Genomic DNA, 27,996 nt, shown 5'->3' with positions numbered 1-27,996 from the left:
CTTGACAACCCCCCTGGGATTCTTTCACTAGTGGAGCTGAACCTGTTTTGAAGTGTTTCTGGGAAACTGTATGGGTCCTGACATATCAGTGGGAACCTGCTTTGATGCTTAACCCCGAGATGCAGAGCAACAGCCGAGCCCCACCTTAACGTGTGCACATCAAATGCAAGTCCACTGCTCTCAACCTGTACTCGATGAGCCAATCGGAATACCTTCATGTCTTCCTTGAAACCTCACTCCAAGAAGTGCCATTCTCGGGGCTGGAGAGATGGCTCAGCGGGTAAGAGCACTGACTGCTCTTCTGAAGGTCCTGAGTTCAAATCCCGGCAACCACATGGTGGCTCACAACCATCCTTAATGAGATCTGACGCCCTCTTCTGGTGCTGTCTGAAGACAGCTACAGTGTACTTAGATTTAATAATGAATAAATCTTTAGGCCAGAGTGAGTGGGGCCGACCGGAGTGGGCAACCTTTGTTCCCAGCAACCACATTAAGGCTCACAACCATCAGTACAGCTACAGTGTACTCATATACATAAAATAAATAAATCTTTTAAAAAAAAAAAAAAGAAGTGTCATTCTCCAGACCCACTGAGCCACCAACATCAGATGACAAAGAAAGACCTCTACTCAAGAGAGTACAAATAAAAGGCCCACATGTGGAAAGATTCTTCCCCAATTTTGGCAACACCAGGTAACTTCTGAGGGGTGGAGCCTAGGAGGCTGCCAGGTCATTAGAAAGTTATCTTCAAGATTTAGGACTACAGCAGGAAGATTGTGAACCCCTTTAATGCAGGGGTTCTCAACCTTCCTAATGCTGTGTCCCCTTGACACAGTTCCTCATGTCGTTGTGACCCCCAACTATAACACTACTTTATAATTGTAATCTGCTACTGTTATGAGGCAAAATGGAAACATCTGTGCTTTCTAACGGTCTCAGGTAACTCCTGTGAAGGGGCAAGGGGTCACGACTCACAGGTAGAGAACGGCTTCTCTAATGGCTCCCTTTCACTTTCAAGCCACAAAGTGAGACTGTGCGCTCTGACACACCTTTTCTACCGTAACAGTTACCTCGCCACAAATCCAATGGACCCCACTGCCGCTCCCACACTGGGAGCCAATGTGAAATGCTTCTCCTTGTAAGCTGTTTATCTCAGGGAGTTTCTCGAGTCACACTGGCTGAGCACGGAGGTGGACGTGACACCACGTGTGTACTGCCATCGAGTGACAATTCTCACAACCAATCGATGCAGGATGTTATTTTTAACAGAAGTGGAGCGAGGCAACCATCTCACCAACCCCCCCTAGGGTGTGCCTACAAGCATGTCCAAAGAGGGATGAGCTCAACCGTGCTGTAGGTCCATGCAGCTCGAAGGGATTAAGAAGACAGCAGATGGTCTGTGACCTTGTGCTGGGGCTCTCTGAGCTTTAGTCTACCCGTGCAAGAGAGTGACTCCTGACCACAGAGCTCTGTGTGAGCATGCTGTATAGACCTTCCAGGGGCTTGGGGAGAGCTTTCAAATCTGGCTCAGCAGTAGTAACTAACTTGCATTTTTGTCTTAAAAATTAAATTTTGCATGAAAAAGATGAGCCAGGATTGCTCATGTATTTCAGAGATGGGAGATGGGGGGGGGGGGGTAGTGGTGGCTGAGACGCACGCCATGGTGCAAAGTGCCAATTAGCACTGGGGGGACCAAGGGGGCACAGGATGAGATTAAGGAGCAGCACAAAGTCACAGATCCAACAAGCTCAGCAGCAGCAGGATAGAGCCTTTCTAATCCTCTCCTGTACCCACACACAACGGAGTGGGTGGCTCTGGAAATACATACAGCATATCAGGGCAGTTGTCCGGCTTGTCCAGAAGGCCACCCTCCATGACGAAACGAAGAACTTGCTCGTTGGACAAGCCCTGGTAGGGCTGCTCAGCCAGCGTGGCGATCTCCCAGAGGACGACCCCGAAGGACCTACAGGTGGAACAGAACAGGAACAGCTCAGAAAGGGATGGGAAGGGCCATGTCCCCTCCTTGCCAGCATTTCTTAGACTCTGGGTCCTGAAAAAAAGTGTCCTCAATGTGACGACTGCACTTTGTGGACATCAAACCAGCCAGCTTGCTACGTGTGGGACATCTGTTCCCCTTTGTCACTGCTAAGGCTTCCTATAGGGCTACTGCAACCCAGGGCTGAGGTAATTAATGTTAGGGGCTTCTAACATCTCTCACAGTTTTAAGAGCCCGATCTACAGCGGACACATTCAGTGTCTGGTCCCAGCCATTACTTGGACATAAGCCAAATTAGCTCTAGTTCAGCAAGGAATGCAGAGGACCAGGTCCCAGCCTGGCCACTGACCTGAGACAGCTAAGCATCTCAACTATCTCCTGCAGGGATTTCTTTCATGCCAGCTTAGAAATACTGATGCTAATGGTTCTCCACGCCTCCGCAAGAAGAATCTGATCAGGGTTCTTAAAACAATGGGTATCTTGGGCTCTCCAAAGCAATTCTGACCTGCTGGTTGTAGGGTAGGGAGCTGGGCCTGGAATGTCTCAAAGTTCTGTAGGATCTTGACTTGGGTCAAGGAAGATGAAAACTCGTCCCCTGCAGAACTCAGGAGCCATGGCTGCAGAGGTGGCTGTGTCAGGAAGGGAACTGGGGTAGGATACACTGGCCAGGGGGTGTGTCGCAATAACAAAGAGTCCCTTGGTCTAGAGGCTGGCTGAGGTATGAACTCATCAGGCGAAGCAGCGAGGATTCTACTGCGTGAGGTATGGCCTGTCAGCCCAGAAGATGGAACTAAAGGAGATCCATGCATGCAGACACTTCAGACAGACAATGGTCACACTGTCGCTCAGTGTGAACACACCTTCTCAGGGAGAACCCTTGCTTTCACAAAATTCTTCCTGGCCTGTCTGCTCTTATGGTCAGGCTGTATGGCTAGAATGAAGAAGGCTGCCCATGGCAAGCCAACACAAGGCTTCGGATGGAACCCTAGCAGGGCTGAGCCCCACAGAAGAGCCTGAGGCGGCCATTTTCCACTTAGCACTCTGAGGATCCTGGCCTAAGCTGGAGCAACAGCCTCTGACTGCATCTTAACTTTTGGTTCGCAGCTTCAGTTTCCTTCTAGGAACAAAAGGGTTTTGTCCCAACTGATGCTAAGCAATGTCAGACAGGAACAGAACCTCAGCAATCAGACCCAAGTTCCTTGGGAACCGGCAGTCACTAAGACAGACAGTGCAGTTACGGTTTTCAAAGACCTGGCCCTAGAGAAGCAGGTTTCCTGTGTGTTTCAGGCCTGGGTTCTGCCTTGCAGAGCCTTTGTGGACACTCGGAGGCATTCTTTAGAGGCTGCAGTGCTCACCCTCATGTCTGAATCCGGCCTGAGACAAGCAGTGATGTATGTGGTTTTCTCTTTTTATCAACCGGTCTTGACCAGGTTCCCTTCCAAGCCGACTCCCCTTGTCTTTCATGCTTTCCCTGGTGCACCACAGGCTTTCAGGCATTCAGTCACAATCCTGGCCCCCAGCTCTTGACTGCCATGTCTAGATTGCTGGTTACTTGACTCTACAGACTCAGCATGTCAGCTCCAGTGTAACTCTTGCTGGCACCCTGTTCTCCTCCTGGACTCCCTGCAGGCCAACTTCCCATTCCATCCCACCCCATCTCAGCAGCCAGTCTGCTCATAGGACGGACAGGAAGATAGAGAGTATAAATCAGAAAGAACGAAGACGTGTAAGGGCTGGCCTTCCTGCCCTTGTGAGGGAGGGGACAGTCCCTGGGACATCTCCCCAGAAGCTCAAATAACAGCTGTGATAAATGCAGATGGTCAGGGTGTGGCTTGACCTGAGGACACCTCCCCTCACCATGTTCCTAAGGTCTCCTACCAAGTCAAACAAAATCCTTCCAACTTTTCTTTGGATTTTTACCTACTTCTGACTGTGAATTCATTCTAAAATGACTGCAATTCCTCTAGCAAGCAGAGGTTCAGGCAGAGCTGAGCATCCGTTTATACGTTCTAGTGTCCTTGATGTCCCCAGCTGTGTGCTCAAACACCCCAGCACTTGGCCTTTTCTCTTCACGCATTTTCTTATTGGTTTGTAATGGCTACGTAATCCAAGTGGAGGAAACCTGCAGGAAGCACCCTGTGCGCCTCTGGCTGTGGCATGCAGTTGTTACCCAGAGTCGGGGGAGAATGAGTCTGTGCTCACTCTTTCCCTATCCTGTAAGGTGATCTCCAAGCTTCCAGAAAAATGAAGCTTAGAACAAACAGATGGAAGTGTGGCCCTAGGTGTGCCCTCTCCTGCGACCTCATCTACACATGGAACAGAGTTCTTTGATTCGACAGAGAAGATGTAACCTCGGAGAGGCTAATTGCAGAGCAGACCTCATCCTAGAGTCGGGAAACAACCAGGCCGCGCTGGGTCATATTCAAAGGCTATTTCCAATTTGCACCTGTCTTCCAAACAAGATCCAAGGCTCTTGACCGGGAAAGGTTCACGAGGCTAAAGAACTGATGTCAGTCACTACTGAGATAGTTTCTCTGTGTGGTCATCCGCCCTTTGAATAAACCAACCACCGCTTCTTCTGTGACACAACAGCAACGGGATCTCCCGAGGAGACAGCCAAGACACTTGCTGACATTCGAGGAGGGGGACGACGTGCCAGGGCTCCTGCCTGCCAAGAACTCCAGTTGTATTTTGGAACCCGATGACCTCCACACGGTGTTTCCAAGGAACTGCAGTAAACATTACTACAGAGAAGTCTTTGCACCCTCTGGTCAGTGTGCTACTACCGCAAGACACTTATTATTAAGGAAGATGCTTTGGGTCAGGAATAATGGACATCGTGTGTGTGTGTGTGTGTGTGTGTGTGTGTGTGTGTGTGTGTGTGTGTGTGTGAACAGATGAGACCAACAGAAAACCACAACCACCAAGACTCAAGTTTTGGGTTTAAATAAAGCACTGCCTTCAATCTGAAGGTTTCGTGAGCTGCGGCAGGAGCACATACATACCCAGTACCAACTCACTGAGAGTGGGGAAGAGAGACGGGGGAACAGGCAGAGGCGAAGGCATTTCCCCAGTCTTTGGAAATATAATCAATATTTGCTAAAAATGGAAGGAAATGTTGGTTCTACCTACTCCTTGGCTTCCCACAGATACCTTTTTTGCTTTAATGGACTCCACACAGGAATATCTAAAAGACAAAGGGCTAAACGGCACTGAGAGCTGAACTCAAGGCTGGCAGTTGGTCACAGTGAACAAAACAAGGAGGAGAATGAGCCACGAGTGAGAAGGTCCAAGCTGGCCATGGAGGGAAACTCTCATACCAGACATCAGAATGAGTAGTGAAGACACCATCCTTGAGGGACTCGGGAGACATCCAGCGCACAGGCAGCAACCCCTTCCCGCCTTTCCGGTAGTAGTCCGTCTCGTAGATGTCTCGTGTCATACCGAAATCTGGAGGGAAGATGCACAGTTACTCGGCTGGACCAGGTCTTGGGGCAGAGCCCTGTCCTTCCCCCCATATTCAAGGTGAGACATGTTCTTGCTCCACTCTGAGAGGGCTCTAGCATCACAGCCACTTCACAGGAGAATACAAGACATCTCTGGTCTTCATCAGGCTCCTTTAAGAAATTAACTCCCTTATAACATTTAAAGCGAGAGGCAGTTTGCAAAATCATTGAGTACCATGATTTTTCAAGAAAATATACGCCGCACAGGGTGAGGATATAGTTTTAAAGTTTGGTCCAATACACGGGAGGATGAAGACCCCATTTACTTGGTAGTGTGTCTCTACTGCTGAGGAAAAGGCCTTTTGCCACTCCACAGAGGACAATGTACGAAGTAAGAACTCAGGAAGATAAAAGGACAGCAAACAGCTGAGATGTTCTTCACCAGGCTCCTGGAGCTACTACCCAACACCCTTTCCCAACACAATACTCTCACTCAGTTTTGAAAATGTTTTCCATTTTCTGAGTTTCATCATGGTGAATGGCAGGCTTGCTTTTTTATAATCTCACATTACTGTGTCTTTATCCATTTTTGATTTTCCACTCAACCGCACCACCTTTCCCTCACATAAACTCTTGCATTCTCCTTCCCTGGAGGGAAGAGCTGCTCAACCTTTAAAATGTCCCCTCGCACCTCTAAGTGGTGCCACAAAGAGGTGAGGTACAAAAAAGGCAGAGCAAACCCATGTAGGGTTTGCTCTGCATGGATGTTAACCCAACACAATTGACTTGCACCGCTGTCTGAGCTACTGGCTGCCTCTCTTGAACTGATTTAGGGTGTGTAATCCCTGAGATGGGGGCACTGGGGGACACTGAGGAATGCAGAACTCGCCCGAGGAGGAAAAAGGAAGTGCTTAAATCTCATCTCTGAATTAATCCAGAGACATGCAAATGAGAGGATCTGCTTTGACTTGCATAAAAGGGGAATTCTAGAAAACAATCTCTCTCCCTAAATGCAAAAGAAAAATAGAACAACCCCCTCTTCCCAAACGGGCACACACAATTTAATTCTAAAAAGAAAAATCATAATTATAATAGAAAATATCCTCATAAATGCGCCACATGGTTAAGCAGAAAATATAATCCTTACTGATTTGGATTTAAAATGGCAAAAAGCACACGCACACACAAAAGCATTTTTCCAACTGTAATGCAAAATGGGACCAAAGCAGCCTCTCGGAGTTCCTGGCTGTGCTGAGAAGGGTGCACAGCAGGGTAAGATGAGGACAGGGGCACAGGCTTGCTGTCCCAGCCCGCCTCCTCCTCCAGCTCTGTCCCAATCCACTCTCACTCCACAGGTGGGGAAAGATGGCACAGGGAGGGAAGGCACCTGCCTCAGGCCACTCAGGAGCACAGTTTCCTCTGAGGACTAAAATCTAGATCCCCACACATAAGGGAGGGATGGGAGGCAGGAAGGACCACAAAGGCTGGTTAAGAGGATGCGCCTCTTATCTAGAAACTCTGGGGCGGGGTATCCTCTTAAGGGCTGCCCACCAAGCTAGGCTCCCAGGGCTCCAAATATGAGTGTACAAACCCAGAGACAGGCTGGGGGTATCTTCAGTAACTCCAATGACTGACATCTGTTCTGTAACACAGCTGCATGCCAACACCCCTAACTCCTGCAATCAGCAAAGAAGAGAGCCCGACTTTGGATACCTCTCTAGAGATGACACCCATCGCTTACTAAGAGGCCGGAATGGCTCATGCAAAAACCACTTCTAGGGTTGAGGCAAGCAGAACATCTCCAGGACACAAGCTCAAGAGGCGGCCAAAGGTTAGTGGCTGATCGCTTCTGCTACATCGTCTGTCCCTCTGCTTGTTCTCAGGATGGACACTTGTTATGTTTCTGACCTGCTGGCCTATCGCAGTAGGAAGGTAAAGTATATGCAGGATGGTTTTCTGAGCAACCTTGTTACTACTTTTTTTTTTTTTTTTTTTTGAAGTAAAAGACAAAAAAACAAAGCCAATATACAAGCTGTAAGGCTGGGGAGAATTTCTAGCCAATGACCAGAGATGTAATGCAATCAGTGTTTTAGGATCACAATGTGTTGGCAGCAACAAGGTAGGCTGAGCAGCTAAGGTCATGGCAGGAAGCTATGCACGACAGAACGGCCAAGTGCTTGGAGCTACCACTGAAGGATGCACCTCAGTGGCTTAACCAGCAGCATACATCAGGCCCTCGGTTCAATTCCTGGCAGCAGGAGAGGAGGAGAGAACTTAGAGCCGACCAGTCCTATGAGTGAAAAGCAGTCAGCAGTGATCTCCCGCGGACTGACATGACCACCATATACCCTTCCTGTTACACTATGCAGGGTTTCACCATAGGGGCACCTGGCCTCTTAGGAACCCCATGGGCCTATTCAGGGACAATGCTCTTTGTAAGCTGAGAAACTTGAGGGGTGGACTGGATGGTGACATTCTCCTCAAGCCAAAACCACTTCAGGAAGCAAGCTGCCCCGATTATTTCTGTAACGTTTGACCTGGGGAGCAGGGCGCCAATCTGGACTACCATGTTAAGGTGCTCTCCGGGTTACAGCCAGGAATAGACAGTCACACCGACTACATACATCTTTGCACTCAAGGGCGAGGCACTGCTCCTCTCGGACATAATGAAAATCTCTCCAGTGGCAGACTAATGACTGCAAAGTCCCCTCAGCACCTGTGAGTTCAGTTTAGCCTGTGCTCCAATCTGGAAAGCAAAGGACACACCTCCAATTTTGACTGTGAAATCTTCGGCTACCATGCAGTTCCTAGCAGCAAGGTCTCTGTGGACGAACTTGTTGGCATTGAGGTAGGCCATGCCATCTGCAATCTCTCCAGCCATCTGGATCATCTTGCTTAAGCTCGGAGGAATGAGGACTAGATTATTCTGCTGCAGATTCAAAACAAGACAAAGCCATGAGCAACGGAGACCTTTCCCCCCTAACCTCCTGTAGGTCTACACTAGGAGTCGTAAATGCATATTTACTTAGTCTGAGTACCACAGGTCACCTGCAGGGAGTCAGGACTTGCTAAGAAGGACTAGCACTTCTAGGGACCAGCAATCTCTTTTCCCACCCCCTCCCATGCATGCATGTGCATGGATGTGGGGGCCTGAAGCTTATGTTGGGAGCTACCTTCTACCCACTGGTTGAGGCAGGGTGTCCCTATCAAACCCAACCTGGTCAACATAGATTGCTCTGGGGATCCCAACTCATCCTTCCAAGGCTGGAATCACAGGTGTGCTGCCACACCAGCCCAGCCTTTACCTGGCTTCTGACGACCTGAACTCTGGTCCTTATGCCTGTGACCACCCCCTCCCCCCTAGTCTTTTCTATTTGGAGCAGGACAAAAATGATTTGAAGTGAATCAGCAAGTTTAGGCATTAAGCATTCTCAGCTCCAGCTAGTTTCCATGTTCCTTTGGCTTCCGCCATCACCAAGTGTGAGTAAGAGGAAGGACAGAGAACCCGTACAAAGGCCACGTGAAACAGACACACTTCCTAAGTGGATTACCACGAGCTTTGCTTCCCGTGCAAGCTGCCAGGACTTATTCGTCTTCATTCCCTTCTTCTAAGGTACAAAGATAGGAAGACTAATGCTTTCCTCTTGGATTACTGTTTTCTACGGGCACTGAGGATAACCACAGTTCAGGTGGAGTTCACCTTGGAGGGGACCAAGGACACTGAGCAGCAATGAGGACCAATATCATGTCTGAAGAGGAGGGCAAGATGCTGCCTTAGGAACTGAAAAGAATTAACCTAAGAAGTGGTAAAATCATAAACAAACAAACAAACAAACAAAATAAGATAAGATTTATGTCTAAGAGGCTGATGAGAATGGCTTAGTGGGAAAGGTACCTGCTGTCAAGACAGGGGGCCTATGTTCATGTCCCAAGACAGGTATGGTAAAAGATGAAAACCAACTCCCTCAAGGTCTAAGTAGGTATGCACATGCATATGCATGAACACACACACACACACACACACACACACACACTACACACATACAAACATAAAAAATTCCCAAAGCTCCGTCACCCCACTCCCATGTGCAAAACCAACCATGACCCTTATGCCTCAGTTTCCCTAACTGAAAACCTTCTCATACAACACTATGAAGCCATCTCATTTCCTAATGTATCTCAAGTCACAGGAGAGCATGACCAGGCTTGGAGATCACACTATTTGGGCTAGTATATAGGCCCTTTGTGCTCTGACCACGATGAACACTCAAGAGCATTCTGGCTCTTGGCCAGGGTTGCTAAGTTCTCAGCAGATGCCAGACTCTAGGAGGCCAGCAACAGCCCTCTAGCACGTCCAGGAGTACTCTCCAGACGACATGGCATGTGAGGACCAAGTTGAGCTCATTTATCTATTTAACCATTTTCACTCTGATCCAGGGTCTCTTCCTATAATCTAGGGGATGTCCTCAGAGGATGTGCCATCACAGGTGCTTCCTTGTCACGCTGACCTTTAGCACCGTTAGGGTCTTACATACACATGGCAAAGCAGGACCTCTGCAGTTCCGTGACATGTACTTATAGGCTCATGACACATACTGCAGTGTATGTGTGTAATGTTGTGTAACTGTTCAACAAAGAGCTGTCACTTAACATGTGAAAAACAACCAACAATGGGGACTTAATTATGTGCAGGAAAGGGCTGGGCTGACATTTTGTCAGTTCATGGTAATATGTTGTCATTCTTTTCTTCATCTCGAGAAAGAAGAAATCTTTAGTTTTGTTAGAGCCTCTTAAGGTGAGCACACATCCATACACTTATCTAAGTAAATAAGCAAACAGCAATGGGGGGAGGTAGAATACGCTGAAGCCGGGGTGTATACACTGAAGCTGGGTATATATACTGGAGCTAGGGTATATACACTGAACTGTGGAGTATACATTGATGCTAAGATATATGTAAGTTATTTTTTAAAAAATTCTGACATGAGTTAGACAAAATTTAGATCTGATGAATTTAAAGATTAAGTTTTACTTCCGAAAGAGACTTTCGTAATCCAACCTGTCTCTTTACATTGAATTAAAATTTTGTTTTATGTTTGTGGGTGTTTTGCCTGCATGTGTGTTTGTGCACTACCTGCCCACGGAGGCCCATGGAGGCCAGCAGAACAGTGAATACCGACAGTTATGAGCCGCCACGTGGGTGCTGGGAATCCACCCAGGGTTCTTTGGAAGAGCAGCCAGTGCTCTTAACTGCTGAGCCATCTCTATAGCCCTTTCTCTCTCTACATGAGGAAGCGGAGGCCCAGAGGCATCTGTTAACTGAGGACTGGAGGTAACCAATGGCAAAAACAGCCCCGAGAGCACAAGTTACGGGTTTACTCTGGGCATGTGTCAAAGGCATTAAGCACATTCTGATGTTAGGAGGTGCCTTAAAGGACCACTCTCCAGTCTCCTTCTGTAGACTGGGTATTACTGGGGTAGGATGCTGCTGCTGGGAGAAACAGGCATAGCTTTGTGGCTCTGCTATCAATGCATACACCGCCTTGTGGCTCTCTCCTGAAACTTCAGAAACACACATGAGGACATTTGTGAACAGGTACTCAGAACTAAAATGAAGGAACCATCCATCACTTGGTAGATGATTACGTTGTGGAGGAAAAGAAAACGAAAGCTTCTACAGAGAAGGGGAGCAAACCCAGAAAGGGCCCGAGAAGAGGAAGTTCCCCTTACAGCGAATGCAGAGACAAGCTGCTTAGTTAGCCACAGGTATCAAAGCCAGGGCCGAAGTGAGAGCCTCAGAGCCTGAGGCAGCCCCATGAAAGGCATTTGGTCCAGCAATATTTCTCAACACCCCCATCAGTTAACTCTTAGTGAGGACTTAGAAGCCAAACTTAAGCCAGGTGCTTGTGGTGCATACCTTTAATGCCAGCACTTGGGAGACAGAGGCAAGCGAATCTCTGAGAGTTCGAGGCCAGCCTGGTCTACGAAGCGAGTTCCAGGACAGCCGGGGCTGCACAGAAAAAAAAACAAAACAAAATGCTGTCTCAAAAAACAACAAACAAACAAACACAAAAATAACAACAACAAAAAAGAAGTCAGACTCACATATGCTAAAAAGCTGGCTGTGGGCTAACACAACAGAAGGGGACACTCCACAGTGACTAATCAAAAAATTACACAGGACCTACTCAGGTTCACAGTTTGAAAATCTCACTAGCCTTAAGCAGAATCATGCAGCTGGAATGGTTATCATTTAAAAGCGCAGGCACAATACTGGCTTATTGCCTAGCCTGGGGAGTAGGTTCAGGGTTTGAGAAGTGTCTGAAGCAGTGTCGGGGCAAGGGGAGAGCAGTGTGTGCCATCAAGGTAAGGATAGCATGCTCACATGTACACGTGTGTGTGTGTGTGTGTGTGTGTGTGTGTGTGTGAGTGTGTTTGTGAGTGTGTATGCGAGTGTGAGAGTGTGTGTGAGTGTGTGTGTGTGTGTGTGTGTGTAATGGGCTCCTGAGGAAACAGTGGTCTCGTGCACAGACCGGGCTGCGAGTCACTCTGGCCAAAACCTCTGACAACCTGAAGAGTGACCTTTATTGAGTACTTACTGAAAAGGTTACCAGCCACGGTCATGACCCTGAGGTAAAGAAGAGGCTCACCCCGAGGACCTCGAGAGTAAACGTATGCTAGGCAGTCAAGTGTACTGGAAAGTCAGTGGGGGAGGCCAGCCCGGCCTGAGTGGGAAGCTGTGGGAAGGGTTGGCCATGACACGTGGTAGAGCAGCTGGGGTTGGTGTAAGATGTAGGCAGGGGTAGCGGGGATGCAGAAACAAGAGCACAGAGATGCTGGAGGTTGAATGGGTGGGATGCAGAGACAGACCTTCCAAAGATCCCAGTCTGCCTACACTTGGACAATCCTATATAGAGGGAACTGACAAGAAAGCATATCTCAAGGCACTCAAGGCTGAGAAGCAAATGGACTTAAAGACACGTTTCCTACAAGCCAGCTCCTGAAAAAAGTGGACCAAGCAAGATAACACAGCGAGGAACAAAACTGACCTCCACTTCTGGCCTCAGAGACCGGAGATAACTTTTGAGATCACCGCGTGTCATTAGTTCCATGATGACCAGGGTGGGCTGGCCTTGGGATACCACACCCAGCAACCGGACCTGGAGGAATCAAGAAAAGGACTCAGAGGGGGAGGGGGGCATCCCACATGATGACCTACGCCTCTCGGAACTGGGTGGTGCTGGGGCCTGTAGCCAGGAGCAGAGTTCTGGTGGGAGGGCGAGGGCGAGGCTCCCACCTCAAGGGTCTGTGGGTGGCAAGAATGCAACGGGGAAACTACCCACTGGGAAGAGGGCAAGGCAACAATTCGTAGCTGGCCAAGGACATACAGGGTGGTCCTTTCTGTCCATACTTTCTGTCCATGTCTCATCTTGGCTTCTTACCACATGGTGACAATTGAACTCCTTCATCACCGAGGCCTCGTTGAGAAACTCGATTCTTTCACGCATACTTGCAGCCTCGTTTACCGTCTTGATGGCCACTCTGGTTTCGGGTTCATCCTTGACCACACCCTTGGCCACTCCTTCATAGACCATCCCAAAGGACCCTTGTCCGAGCTCCCGGTTCATGGTGATCTTCTCTCGAGCTACCTCCCATTCATCAGGCACGTACACTAGTAACAGACAGGATGGAAACGGCCCTTAGACAGAGATTACAAGATGCTGTTCCCTAAGACCCACCAAGGAGAACATCAAGGTACAAACAGTCCAGCACGGGTACTCAATCTCTGAGGACTCCATGACACTTTGAGGGTGGTACTCGTAGCTAAGAACCAGAAGGAAACCAAGAAACCTAAGATAGGAAAACCAAATCAAACCAAACAACAGTGGTTCCTTTTTCATATCCTTGGCAAAACCCCAACCCAACAAAATAAAAAAAGCAAATTAGCCCTAAGAGACAAAGAAAGTGGGACTTCTGTTTTGCCTGTCTTCATCAAGGGATGGAAATGTAGGTCAGAAGGGGAGAACAGTGGGAGGGGAAAGGACCAAAGGGGGTCAAATCTCCTCCTCCCTGGATGAAGCCAGAGGTGAGAAACATCCTCTGCATGGCCTGGGTGCCAGTTTACAGGCCACCCAGCCCCACTGTAGGCCTTCAGCGCTTGAAGTCGTGCTGGAAGTAAGACATATACTGCATTTTAAAGACTTGCTTAAAACAAGTAAAAAAAGATAACTTTTAAAAGATTTTAAAATTTACGTATACATGTGAAAATCTCTCTCTCTCTCTCTCTCTCTCTCTCTCTCTCTCTCTCTGTGTGTGTGTGTGTGTGTGTGTATGAGCACACACACATGCACAGATGTGAGGCACCACCCGTGTTTGGGTGCCTGGGAAACCCAGAAGACAGTGTTGGCTTCTCGGACCTATAGTTACAGATGGCGGGAGGTCTCTTCACAGAGGTGCTGGGAACTGAATTAGAGTTCTCCAGAAGGTCAGCAAGGCTCTCAACTGCTGGGCCCATTTTTTTTTCCAGCTTTGTATTCCAAAGACTTGGTTAAAGCAAGTTTAAAAAGATAGCTTTTATATTAACTGTTGGATGTTGTGGGCTAAATGAAAATTCTAACAGATTTATCTCATCAGCTTTTACACTTAAAAAAACATGGCTACTAGCTGGGTGTGGCAACAGGAAACTGCAGTCCCACCCCAGCCCACTGGGCATGGAGGTTGGAGATGGGGTCTGCTGAACTAAAGGCATCTTCAGATTGTGTTTCAAAACACCAAGACAATGTGTCAGCCGCCTGGGATGTCTATCAGTTCACGCACTTCATTCCACTTCTTCCATAGCCATGTCCGACAACAAGCTCAAGGTGGCTGAGAGGGAGAAACTCAGTCAACACTAAAGGCAGAGACTCAAGAGAAGAGTCCTCAGCCATCAAAAGAAACCGCAGAAAAGGAGATGAGAGGCCAGCCCCCACCCCCACCCCCGCAGAGCGCTGAGGTAGGTCTTGTGCACTACAAGCACTGTCTCCCTATATTCCTCCATACAGCTGTTTAACTCTGGAAGCTGCAGAGGTTGGATCCAGTTTAACACACCCTGCTGCCCCTTTCACCGAGATCTAGTGACGATACAGACTGCCTGCCTTTTCCACCTGAGAGGAAGGAGAACTCACACGTTGATGAAGAAAAAAGCAGGGTTGGGAGATGAAACCCAGGGTTCAAATCCCAGATGATTCAAGGTGCTCTACAGGCTGTAAAATGCAGTTTAATCCCAGGGCTGTGCTGTGTTGTTTTTCAAGTGATTTGACTTAGTGGAATGCATACTGTTTTAAAACCATCAATTTTGTGAATGGCTGTTTTCCCTGCATGCATCTGCACTGTACGCACATAGCACCTGGGTGCCACTGGCACGTGGGTTCTGGGAATCAAATCAGGGTCCTTCTAGAAAAGCAGCCAGTGTGTTTAACTGCTGAGCCATCTCTCTAGCCCCGGAATGCATGAAAGTATTAAAACTTAACACAAGAAGCCAAACTCTTGCCTAACACAGGTGAAGCCTAGGAGCCCCCTTCCAGGGGATCTCTAGTGAGGGAAGTGAGCGCTGGGATGGAGGGGGACTCAGTAGTGACCCCACGGCTTTGGCCTGCACTCTGCAATGCCAGGAACCTCCCTGACACGGACCTGAACAGAATTCCTTCTCCAGCTTCCATTTTTGGTTATGCTTGATCTGGTTTGAGAAAAATAAATAAACGAATAGTTCTCAGAAGGAAGGGGGAAGAGAAGGAAAGAAAATAAGAGAGGCAAGTAAGAAAGACCAAACACAGGCTCCATCCCATAACGCCAGTGGGTACAGCGAGAACTGAAATCATATCAAATTAATACGTAAGATCTGGAAAGAGAATACCTGCTCCATGAGAACCATAACCTAACAGAGTTACTGACAGCCCTGTCTAACAGAGGATGGCCAGCAGGCATGGCAAGAAGGAAGCCCTAGCTTAGAGACAGGCCTGGGAGGGGAATCACGGCTGTGTTTGTTTTTATGCTTTTAGATGCCGAGCTGCAGTTGGAGGTGGGAGACCCCACCAGCAGGTCATCACGGTTATCAGTCACCCTCAGAGCACAAGCCCTTACTTCTAAGTGATGTCTTAAGGGAAGGGTGTTTATTATAAATTCGGGGCTGGGGACCCCATTGACTTGTATTTTGAAGAATGGAACATACATCTTGTGGTGGTTTGAATAGGAGTGGCCCCCACAGACTCACACATTTGAATGCTTGGTCATTAGGGAGCAGTGATACCTGACAGAGATTAGGAGGTGTGGCCTTGTTGGAGGAAGTGTGGCACCGAGGGTGGGCTTTGAGGTTTCAAATACCAGGCCTATGTCTTGCTCTATTTTTGCTGCCTGATCCAGATGTAGAACTCTTAACCCCTCTCCAGCACCATAGCACCATGTCTGCCTACATACCATCATGTTTGCTACCATTACAACATGGGCCTAAACCCCTGAACCTGTAAGCTCCTTTAAGCCAGCCACTTTCCATGAGAAGAGCTGCTGTGGTCAACGGTGTCTCTTCACAGCAGCAGAACACTAAGACACATACTTATCTGTCTACTCACTTACTCTTACTTACTGGCTGATTTGGGGACAGGACTGCTCTATCTTGTTCATACTTGCCTTGAACTTGCTATGTAATCCAAGCTAGCCCTGAATTGACAACTTTTCTGCCTCAGTGTCCCCAGTACGTGGATTCCAGGTTTGTGTGGCCACATTTGGCTCCTGTGCATGTTTTTGTATTTCATGGAATATGTATGTCTGGTAATTTCTCAACTAGAATTCTGTCTTCCATGGGCCTCAGACAACTTGTGACCCTGCAGAGGCTGAGCTTGCTGAGGAGAGCAGAGGGGGAAAGGTCTTTATAACACCTCTCTGTAAGGATGGGGACCACTGTCTCCATTTATTACCTCTAAGGATCCAGGCTGGCTTTTAATGAGAATCAACTACACGGCTTGCTTGCTGCAGAGCATGGAGTTAAAAGCCCATCACATCCATTCCCTGGGAGGTCCCTGAAGTTAGTGGTCTCAACCCTTTTTCTAAACTCAATCCAGCTGCCGACTTTAGCCAGAGTACCTCAGCTTTGCCAGCCAGAGCTGTTCATAAACTTCGTACAATGTTATCAGCACTTTCCTGTAGGGCATTCTCAGTGCACTCTTGACAACAGCAACATGCAGATTAACTCTGGGAGAAAGACGTTTTTAAAGCACCTTTCAGATGCAATGTCACTTTGTAGCTCTTTGAGGCAAAAGGCTTGTGCTGCTGCTGTGCTTGTCAAAAGGCCAAACAAACCAAGTGCAGATGAGGTGACAGTGTTCTCACCTGTTGACCTGGGTAGTGACAAGTTTGTTCTTGCTTTGTTTTGAAGGGGGGAGGGAGACTATTTCTCTGGCACCTCTTTTCTCTTTTATAATTATTGACCTAGACACAATGGCTGCACGGTTCTGGCTAGTTAGGGGACGGAGGCAAGGTGTTCAGATCATCTGAGGCCAGGAGTTTGAGGCTGGCCTGTATAAACAATGCATATTTAGTTTCTTGATTTTTGCCCGTTTGCTTTCTTGTTTGTTTTGGTGGTGTGAGGACAGAACCCGTTCTGGAACACCGTAGGCAAATGCTCTATCACTAAACTACATATCCAAACTCACTTCATTTGTTTGTTTGTTTTTAGGAGAAAGATAGTCTCCGTAAGTAACTATGTAACTATGCTTTCAAGTGTGGTGCTTACCCTTCTAGTGTATTTTCTATGCTTTATAGGCACAAACGTATGCACATATGCCTACTTAAAAAATAACTCTGCAAGACCTTTTGCAAACAGAAATAACATCATTATTCTGCACCTGATTCAAATTCAGAAGAGGCTGTTCTTGACTGGCTTTACTATACACATAATCCAGTTATAAATGATTAAAGAAACCATAGTAAAACCATACGCACTTACATGGTGCTTTTAAATTACAAAGGGTTTTCTCTTTTTTTTTTTTTTCCCATGTGAGCAGGATAATCAATCGGACTGTGTCTTATCTGGGCCGCATCTACTTACACTTCTGGAGCAAAGAAACATTCCTCCTGAACAAACTCCTGCGCTGCACAGACCCCCATCTAACCAGATTCCCTACATAGCCCAGCAACCTCACAGCTAGCTCTTCCATACACCACATCATGAGGATTCAGGAGGAAGGCTTGGGATGTCCCTTGTGCAGACTTCCCACGGCTCAGCTGTGGGAGCCTGAACAAGTCCTTCTCAGAGATTCTTTTTTTGCCTGCATCTAGATAGACATGAGAAAGCTCCAAGGGCTAATCGAGGAGAGGACCCCTCCCCAGCTTACTTAGAAGGTCTGAAGCCAAGCATAAGCGCTAGGGGAAAAAAAGAGACCAGTAGCTAAAACACAGGTTCCGAGTCAGAACTTCTGAGCCATTTAATTAAATGACTTTCATTAGTTACTGCCAAAGGGAATGTAAATGGGTGCATAGGCTGTATGACCCTAATCAGGATAGAACAGCAGAGGGATTCCAAGATCATACAACGCTATATAGCCCTCACTGGCCAGGGAACGCCTGCAGCCCCACCCTGAGTTGATACCCACTCAGGATGCCTGGCTGGCTACAGCAGTCCTCTGACTAGACGGTAGTAATTAGAATGCTCCTTTCACTCTGATGCCACACTTCAAGCGGCTAACTGAACTGCTTAGCAGACCGGCCACCGGCATCTCCAGAGCCTGGTTTCTACTGGGGCATCTGAGAGTCCCAGAATGTCTGACAGTCACTGAGTGCTAAAGATGTTATTAAAAGACAAGAAGGAAATGGTACCAAAGGCAGATCCTGGGACAAAGGTATCTCAAAATTACGCAACGCTTTTCTCCAGTCAGCACCTGACAGCTCCCATATTCCCACACCTTGGCCAGGACGCTTACCATCAGCTGCGCTGAAATACTCGGGGTTCACAGAAGCATACAGCACTCCATTGCCCAACCTGCTGTTATTTCTGTCAAAAAAAAAAAGATGAAAACCAGGTCAACAAATCCCATCTCTATACATTTCTGTAAATACCTTTTCTTTTCCTTTTTTTCTTTCTCACGAGTTATCTTGAGCAAGGGACGCAAACCATGATCACTGCTGACGGGACCCTTGCCTGCACTCCTGATCCAGGCCCCGGTATCTGAGGACAAATCTTTCCACTTTTGCCCTGGCCTCAGATTAGAGCTTCTAAAGAAACATTTGTTTCTTTGCTTCACTGGAAATAACAAGGCCCACTCCATGGGAAGCTAAACTGGCATGCTTGGAGAAGCTCTTACAAGGCAGCAATCTGTGTGCTAGAACAGCCAGAAAGCAGACGACGGGTACAGAGAAGGAAGCAACCCCTCTCCTGTTGCTGTTAGTCATTAGGAAATGTCCTTTTTTCCCCTCTGAAGAATGTCTGACTAGGAACTCTGGCTGTCCAGTCTGCATGGTATTTTCCCCCACAGACGAGCTATGTTCAAGTTCAAATCATCAAGCCAATGCGCCACAAGTACTGTCTTCCGCTGGCCCAGGCACTCACCTCTTTCTATGGAAGACATACAGCATGATAACCAGCCCCCCAACGATCAGCAGGATGGCAACCGGCAGAGCAATGATCAGATGCATGAAGTTCTCATACGTCGCTGCAGAGACAAGGAAGAAACAGGAAGACGTCACGCACGAGGTGAATAACTGGCTCACTTCATTTCTGTGTATGGTTGGAAGGATGATAAAACCGCCTCTGGAATAGCCTTTACTCCCTCATCTCACAAGAGGAGTCTTCGAGGAGTCTTCTAGTGCTGGGACAAGACCAGCAGACAAACTGAATTGTTTGGAGAAAGGTAAATAAATACAGACTGAAGCACACACTCCTTTAAAGCACTGCATATTCTGAATACAGCAAGTAATTCTGAAGGCAAGCCCTTCCTGTGTGTAGTTTTGTGGAAGTTTAGCTGAAGGAAAATGAGCAGACACTCACACACTTACTAGTTGCTCACGCTATTCTTATCTTTTAAGAAAGTCCCACAGACAGCTTGCTCGCCACTCCCGTCCCCCCAAAGCACTGGATGACACTCCCTGCCAATGTTGCTCTGAGTGTTCTACAAATATGTAAAACCAATTCAAGTCTGAACTTGCTACCAGTACCTGGGTGGTAAGTACCACAGGATGGCCTCCAGGGGTTCAGGTCTACACCTCTGAAAATCCTGAGAATTCTGCCAGATTCAAGAACTCAGTCTGTGGACAGGTGGATTAACATGGATGTACGCTGGGCATAGGGGGAAGAAGAGATGGGGGAGCGAGGGTTGCTTCCCCTAGGGAAACGGCTTCCCGTGCAGAGGAATGTCTTGCAGAGTGTATTGAATGATGAAGGGGTTTGGTTCCAGCTAAGTGGTTTCCGCCCCATTCTTCAGATTGAGAGGAGTCAGTGGTCAGCAGTTAAGCCTATGAACTGCAGCAGTGACCAGGATATTGAGATGTTCCTCAGTATGTAACACTGGCACCTTGATCTGGGGACAACCAACAGCTGTCTAAGTGCACTGAAGGCCTGAGCACTGGGAGGAAATTCTTGCCCGATTCTGTAAACCTAGCTGACTCTCTGTAGTGTCGTGGACACTAGAGAAGAACCTGCTACTAGCACTTTTCTGAAGCAGTGAGCTTCTACCCACAGATAACTAGCTCTCAGGCCTCGCCAGAGAAGCCTCTTTCTGCAGCAGATGGAAAGGATTAGAGAAAACCATGACTGGTCAAAATGCAGGGAACCACTGACCATGGGGTACCCATGCCCAACTGATGATAGACCCACACCACAACCCCCACAACAAATGCTCATGGAACACTGCAAAATAAGTGCGTGGTACGATTCTAAGATCCAGAAGCCCAGGGTGTCTGCTGAGGGATGCCACCTTTTATGTAAGACACCACCCGCATGCGTGAATCCCAACAACGCGGTTACCTAAACTTGCGTAATGACAATACCAGTTCACATGCTTTGAAGTGTGGGGAATCTCTGAAGCCCCACCCCTAGATGAGAAGTTACCAGCAGTTAATGGCTGCTGAGAGAGAAGGAGGATCAGTCTTTATCAGGCATAAGCTTGCTGATAGGTTAGCCAATCCCACGTGGTCATCCCTAAACACATACATGTACCAGTAACACTAAATGAGCTTGGCAGAGCATGTGTGTATATGTATGTAGGTGTATATGCATATATGTATATAGACATATATGTATCAATGTGCGCACAAGTTGCTTAGCAACAATAATTAAAGTAGTCATGGAACTGAGAGAGGTGGGCATGGAAGAAGCTGGGAGAGGGAGGAGCCAGATGGTGTAAATACAGTACTCATGTCAGAAGTTCTAAAAGGCTAAAACTAAAACAATGAAGAAGAAGCATCAGTGAACTCTTCCAAGGCCAGACTGAAAACGGATTCATGTACTGGGAAGATGAGTGTGTCTGAGGACACACTGGGGGCCTCTGCACACTGCCAGGTCTAGAGGAGTTAAGGGAACGTACCAGTCTCCTGTGGCATGCTATGCATCGCTCCAGTCAGACCTCAGGAAGAAATCCTTTTCCATAAGCAAGATCAGAGAGGCGTCCTAACTTTGCCAGGGTTGCACGGATAACTGACAAGTTCCAAAGTCAGAGCCTGGCTTTCCTGCAGCCCTGGCTCAGAACAGCCGCAACCCAGTAACTGGGAGGCTGGATTCCCGTCATGTACCAGAAAGAATCAGTAAGACTCCAGTTAATATGGGAAAACAAACAAACAAAAATGAGTATGCGGAGAAGAAGAAGCGAAGGGCTGTGAGCTTTCATCTGAGAGCCCAACGGAATGCAGATCAGGGAATGAAACGGACCGAAGTGCCTCCATGAAAGCACTTTAGATTTCAGGCTTATAAGGAGTCTATAGCAACTATTGGACACCCAAGTTGACATGTCTACACAATAAGGATGGCGTTGTGGGTAAAAACACTTGCTATGTTACCCTGGCAACCAGAATTCAATCCCTGGAACCTGAGAATCAACTCTTCAATGTTGTCCTCTGACCTCTGCACATGTGCACACCAAGTACACACCAACAGTATAGAGATGTCTCCTTGGAAAGGAGCTGGGGACTCAGTGGAGACATGTTCCTGGACCGCGAGCCACTCACCAATGGTTGGTCTACCTCTAAACTCTATTCTTAATCCTGAAATACTACAAAAGCCAAAATTAAGTCTTTTTCAAAATCGATGGGATTCAGCACCTTCCAGTTTCTAAAAGTACTCCCACGTGCGCCTCCCTGCCAGAGAGAAGCTCCGAGCTTTCCTTTTCCCCTAGGAGAATTCGTGGTTTTGTGTTCCTGATTCTACGGGTCAGGTTGTTCTGTGTTCTTTTTGAGTTTCACATTTCAACAGGGACACAGAGGAACTGGAACACATCCAGAAGGACAAAACTGACAGAAAATTGTCTATGCAACTGGCTTTCAAGAAAGGGCCCAAAGACCTGAGAATATTTAATCGGGAGGGAAGAAGTCTGAAGAGGAGTTTAATAGAATTCACGCACCAAGATTTCCTTAAAAACAGCAGGTGATGCCGAGCTTTCAATGTCCCCCTCTGAGGATTAGACCCAAGAAAACTGTGCTAAACTGCGTCTTGTCGGACACCGGGAAAATTTCCCAGAAGCCAAGAGCGCTAGCACGCAGCTTCAATCCCCCTGTGGGATGTGCCAACTTCCACTGGAGAAACCCCATTAGAGGACCTCTTAAGAGTCCCCAGTGGCATTGCAGTCTTAGCTTTACAAAGGCAGCTACAAACATGCCCTCTCCTAAGAAAAGCCAGACTCACTTAGCTTCAGAAGTCAAGACTGCTCCTTCAGAGAACACCACCCAATTTCCAGAACTCCAGTGTTGGCTTAGTAGCACGACGTGCTACAGATAAGCGGAAATGTACCCCAAGGCAGAGATGCTCAGGGCTTCGTTGCCGGCCTGTGACGTTATTGGGAAGTAGTGGCAGGTAACCTTAGGAGCTGGGTTCTAGAGGAAGTCAGGTCACTGGAAGCAGGTGTCCTGTGAGAGAACTGTGAAACCCGGGCCCTTTCTGCCTTTTGGAGGTAACCAGCTTGGTTCCATCATGTGCTTCCTGCTTCTGACATTTTGTCTCAGAACAGCCCAAAAGTAATAGAATCAACAGACAGAGCACGACAACCCCCGAAACTGTGGGGGCCACCCCTCTAATCATCTCTGGGTTTTGCCACATCGGAGAGCTACAGTAACATCACAATGGAGAGTTAGCACATAAGCTAACTGATGACGCTAGGCTACCCAGAAAAAAATGAGAAAATTCAGAGTCTACCTGACAGAACTCTCAGTCTCATCATCTCTCAATCTAGACACAGTAGCAGCAGATACAGGGAATCCTAGCTTCCTGCTTACGGTTCTATTTACTTCTGTCTTTGTGCAGTCACGATGAGGATTTTCGAATGTCTTGCGTATCTTTGAATATCTGGAACTGGCTAGGTGGGCTATCGAAGTGTGAACTGACATAAAGTTATACATGTATACATATTTACCACATACAACATATCTTAAAGCATGTGTACATTAACCCAATCAGCATCAGCATTAAGTCGCATTGTTACCATTTCTGTGGTGGTAACACTTTCTTAGCAATATTCAATAATGCTTTATTAACCATAGCTAGTGTGTTATAAAGCTCACTCTTCTATCTACCTAAAATTGTGTACCTTTTGAGCAACACCCCCTAAGTTATGTTCCCCTGGTAACCTGCAAGACTCTGAGTTCACCCTTTTAGATTTATTTCATATATACGTGAGATCACGTGGTGTTTCCCTTTCTGCACCTTCTATTAACAGTATTCCATTACATATATGGACCACATTTTTACCCAGGCACCTGCTGGAGGATACTTCATTGTTTGGCTACTGTGACTAGTGGGCCAAAAAAACAAGGGGGGTGTAGATTTCAACACAACTAACTTCCATTTCTTTTGGACTGGGATTGCTGGATCTGTTGAGACCTTGTCTGAATCAAGAATCCAGAAGAGACCACGAAGAACATAAGACATTAGGAAACAACAGTTCCCCACACCCTAGATTCTAGCCTCAAAGCTGAGCTGAGATTTTGGGGGGTGGGGAGTGCAAAAGGAATTCACATTTGATCCTGTATTTGTTTGGATATTACATGAACACGAAATAATCTAAAAAAATTTGGCTTCTCATAAGACACGTAAAAATTCACTATGTATTATTTCACCAAAAAGACTCAATTTTTTTTTTTTTTCGGTCAAACAAGCATGCAGCCCTTGCATTTAACATTTCACAACATTTACTTTTAAATCTGAATCCTAACAGCTCACTCAGTGGTTTCTGTGAACTGTGAAACATTATCCACTAGGGTGGGTCTGTGCAAAATAACGCACAGAGTATCTTTCAATGCATCCTGGTGGATGGTGAAGAGCACAGAGGAGGGGAAGACTCTGACTGGGATGTTGTCCTGCAGATTCCTGTCCCGGAGCAGTGACACCAGACGATCCCTGGGGAGACGCTGAGCGCTGGGTCACCCTCACCGACCAGGCAGGAGACCTGATACTCAACTCAATGCTTTGCAAAATGCCTCCACACCTGAGCCACGATGAGAACAAGATATCTTCTAGGTTGTACGATACTCTTCTGTTACTCACAAGAGAAGGCTCCAAGGCTCAGCACCTTCCCAGCTCTGGGATGTGCGTGCGAGTGCACGTGCGTGCGAGTGTTGGGGTGGGGGGAAGGTGATGGTGGCACAGATGTGTGTCCACTGTGAGTAAATACCAAGTGTCTTCCTTTCTGGCGTGACACCTCCGTTTTCTAGATACGGCTTCTCGCTGAAAGCAAAGGTCACCAATGGACCATTCTGGCTAGCTAGGGATCTGCAAAACTTTGACTGTCGATCTCCTGAGCACCGAGGAAGCACACTACCGCCCCTGGTTTCCGTCAAGGACTTGAACTTAGATCTTTAAGCAGGCACTTTCCCTAGTAAGCCACCTCCTCAACCCAGCCAGCTCTGTTCTAACAGAAAACCAGAGAGCCCCAGAAGCTCAGGGCTTCTGAGTTCTGGCCCAGCCAGCTTTGAAATTTACCGTGCGTCTCCCTCAATAAGACTTACTTTTGGCGGGGACATAGAAGAACACAGGATCTGTCCATGACCCATTCCCAGAGAGGGAGGTAGCCTGAATCCGGGCTGTATAGTTCCCTGGGTTTAGACGGTTGAGTTTGGCCCCTCCGTACTTCCTGTACTCCTGTCTGGACACACATTCCCGCTGATCCTATGGAAATATAAGGCGTTAATTTCCTACAAGCATGGGTGAGATCTGACATCTGTCAACTCAAGTCATCATGCTGTGACTCCAGCTGCCCAACCTCTCCTTACATTGTCCAGAGTATCAACATAAAGGAAGCAAGGATACCGGAAAAGTGGTTTTCAGGTTGGCACATGGAAAATGGTAATCAAATATGTTGGTAATTAAATCAAATATGTTGGTAACTCCAGAGGAATAAAAGATCATCAAGACGTGTCTAGTCTGCGGCTGGAGGCCTAGCTACAGTTTCATTGTTTGTATGAAGTCCAGCCAGCTCCATGCACCCAAGTTACTACTCAATAAAGATGGCGTTGCTAGGAAGACCTTTATCCTTCCCGACTGCCCATCTTTCTCCCCTGTCTGCTTAGCAGTCAGCAGACAACCAGTATGCCATAGCACGTGCTCTCAGCGCTGAAACACATGCAGCTGCAGGCCATGGTATCCCTCTTACCTCGACTTGCGACCCGTATTTAATTTCATACATTAGGATCAATCCGTTGGGGTTCTCGGGTTCTGGCCACTTTAAAAAGATGGAGTTTTCGGGTCTTGGCTCCCAGGTCACCGGACCAGGGATATCATCTGCTCCTTCTGCATAATTAATGTAAACAAGCAGTCAAATTGGGTTTAGGTCCCCAGAAAGAATGATAAACGGTGTGCTAACTTGAGAACAACTGTTCCCCCAATCCTTGTATATACAGGACTCTGGACAGGGGACCTTGTAGGAGTTCTTTCCTGAGATGGCTGCTGGCACAGCGCCTCCATCCCCTCTGACTGAAAAAACCTGTGGCCAAGTACAAGTGATCACGCCTGAAAAACCTATGTAACATTCTCCAGGTCCATTTTCCTACCTAAAAAGTTAAAAAAAAAAAAAAAGAACCCTTCAAACAGAGCGGCCCTGGGGAAGGGCAGTGAGCGACAGCGTGCTGAGCCTCCAGCTGTGGCACTGACACATTCACAGCCCACACCCTCACACGGGAGGGAGGAAGGGCCAGTTCCGAGGCTGGCCTCTGAGGCAGCTGTTCCGGCCACTGTCTCTTCCAGCCACCGCTGGCCTCACTTCTGGTGGTGAACCACAGCTGTTGGGTGACAGCTGATGACAGCCGAGAGAGGCCTGGGGAGATAAGCTGTTCTCTGTCTCTTCTAGGATTGGGAAACTGAGGCACGGGTGGCTGAGGGCTACACGGGAGTGCCAAAGCCGATCTCAGAAGCTCTTACTGCCCCAGTTCCCAGCATGCTTTGTTCTCCCCACTGACTGACACCTCCTCCACGAATGAGAAGTGGCAAATGGCTGGCAGGGTGACAGGCAGTATCTAACTGTAGGAGGAGGCCCACAGGCTGATCTAGCTGACCACGAGGACAACGCTTCCTCTGCATCAAGCTTTGAGACCTGGAGGGCCCCTCACAGGTCTGTGGTGTGCTAAGGCCTTTGTGCTCTCAGTCTGTAGCCTCTGGCACTGAGAGAAGACAGGACTTTAGGAGATTGGGCTTCAATGAAAGAAGTGATGAAATACGATGTGTTGCTTCATTGCAAGCCCCAAAGCAGTGAGAGGCAAGTGCCTGTGGTCTAAAACTCCTGAAACACTGAGACCAAAATAAACCTTTCCTTCTGGTAAGACAACTGCCTTGGGTATTTTGTAATAGCAACAGAAAGCTAACTCATTCAGCTGTGCACAGAAGGGCACAGGGGTGGGTGTGAGCATGTGCATCGTGAACCAAGCCAAGGAGTGAGAGCCCTGAAAGGGGCTTGTAAAGAGTGTCTATGGTTAAGTCTGGATGGGAGCTGGCACTAGGAATACATTCTCTGTTCCTTAGGCACCTGACGGACGACGTTGTGTACCAACAACCACACATTCGTAGGCCTGAATCTAAGGGCTGTCAGCCTCCCCCGCCTTGGCTGTAAGTTGGCGGCGGGGCTACCTGCCGTACCTGCTGGCATGGTTCTCGCAAAGACGAAGTTGGAGGCGCTGCAGCCCAGCTTCTCAGCCTCGTGGTTGCAGCTGTGGATATCGATGCGGTACAGAGTGAAAGGCCGGAGGTTGGAGATGACAGTCCTCTCCTTGTTATCCACTCTGCTCTCAAAGAAAGGGTACTCTGTCTCGAACTCCTCCGGGTCTGTGATATTGTAGGTGTCAGCTACCGTGGTGTTCCTGCTTCGGCTGGACATGGTCGTGTTGGCCACTTGCATGACGTCTCTCCGCCTCCTTTCGGGCCTGCAAGGAGGAGAAAGAAGGTCAGCTGCTAAGTTCTTTAGTTTTCTTTGTCTTTTCCATGGCTAGGGTAGAAGTAATAGGAAAGTCCTAGCCTTGAACTAAAAGAAACTACTTAGGCTCCTTGGATAAGAACCAACAAATAACCAGGATTTTCGCCTTCACAACCCATCCTGTACTCTCTTGAGACATCCTCAGAGAAACATGTGCACACATGGTTCTAGGAAACAGTGTGCCAGCCATTTTTAGCCAGACAGTGCTCTGTTTTACCAGACAGTGCTACTTGGTCAGGCCTGATAACTGAGCATTCAACACGACAAACCATCAGCCTCATAAGACTGGTTGGGAAAGGTGAGGCCTAAGACACACAAGGTAGAAGAGACCCAAAGTCCAACAGTAGTGGCTTCTTTGATCTTCTCTGAAATGAAGATGCCCTAGTTTAAGCAGCTAGCAAGTACCTAAATCCCAGCGCTTTTCCTGAGGAACAGGGTCTCCTATTGATGAATGCCCCCAGTCCCTAGTACACAGCATGGTCTTGGAGGTTCATCAAACCTGGCTTTGCATCCTCCTTGGCAGTGAGCTTGTCTGTGATAGGAGCGGAGCCTCTGTTACTCACTGACTTGTGTTAGCTTAAGAAACTACAGAAAAGCAACAGGAACAGAGTCTGGGGCTCCCTCTCTTCCAGAAAAAACTTCTAACATTCATAAAAACTGAAAAAAAAAATAAATAAAAATATGACATCAGATAAGCAGCCCTATGGGCTGGAAGCAACCCTCAGGTTGTCTGCAGGTGAACAGTGGGCAAGCTGGGTATTGAGGCTGTTGCTGGCATTGCTTGTGACAGGACAAAGGATGAGAGGAACAGGTGGGACTGCACTGCGTCTGGTAAGAACATGACAGAGTAAGACAAAAGGGAGCCTAGAGTACGGTGCTCGAGGCGCCTTGGAAGCCATGCCCAAGGCCTATGGATGCTCCCTAGGCC

The 27,996-nt window shown here is 47.8% G+C and overlaps 1 protein-coding gene across 7 annotated transcripts in view; it reads right to left on the bottom strand.

Annotated features, from left to right (window-relative positions):
- Nucleotides 1-27,996, bottom strand: part of Igf1r (insulin-like growth factor I receptor) — a 281,412-nt gene that overhangs the window by 13,304 nt on the left and 240,112 nt on the right. For 4 of the 7 annotated variants that reach the window (XM_006540641.4, XM_006540642.4, XM_006540644.4 and 1 more), the window contains 11 exons: nucleotides 26,735-27,018; nucleotides 25,260-25,396; nucleotides 24,616-24,775; nucleotides 19,019-19,121; nucleotides 18,393-18,463; nucleotides 12,885-13,114; nucleotides 12,492-12,602; nucleotides 11,360-11,452; nucleotides 8,209-8,371; nucleotides 5,317-5,446; nucleotides 1,829-1,963 (listed from right to left, as the gene is read on the bottom strand). In XM_006540641.4, coding sequence (XP_006540704.1) covers nucleotides 1,829-1,963; nucleotides 5,317-5,446; nucleotides 8,209-8,371; nucleotides 11,360-11,452; nucleotides 12,492-12,602; nucleotides 12,885-13,114; nucleotides 18,393-18,463; nucleotides 19,019-19,121; nucleotides 24,616-24,775; nucleotides 25,260-25,396; nucleotides 26,735-27,018 — 1,617 coding nt within the window. The remainder of the gene's footprint in view (nucleotides 1-1,828; nucleotides 1,964-5,316; nucleotides 5,447-8,208; nucleotides 8,372-11,359; nucleotides 11,453-12,491; nucleotides 12,603-12,884; nucleotides 13,115-18,392; nucleotides 18,464-19,018; nucleotides 19,122-24,615; nucleotides 24,776-25,259; nucleotides 25,397-26,734; nucleotides 27,019-27,996) is intronic. The other 3 variants (NM_010513.2, XM_006540643.4, XM_006540645.4) reach the window with 1 other exon arrangement.

This window comes from Mus musculus, chromosome 7 (assembly GCF_000001635.26).
Source record: "Mus musculus strain C57BL/6J chromosome 7, GRCm38.p6 C57BL/6J".
In the NCBI taxonomy this organism is placed as follows: Eukaryota; Metazoa; Chordata; class Mammalia; order Rodentia; family Muridae; genus Mus; species Mus musculus.
The sequence above is the reverse complement of the archived record's forward strand: the minus strand, read 5'-3'. Positions and strand labels throughout refer to the sequence as shown.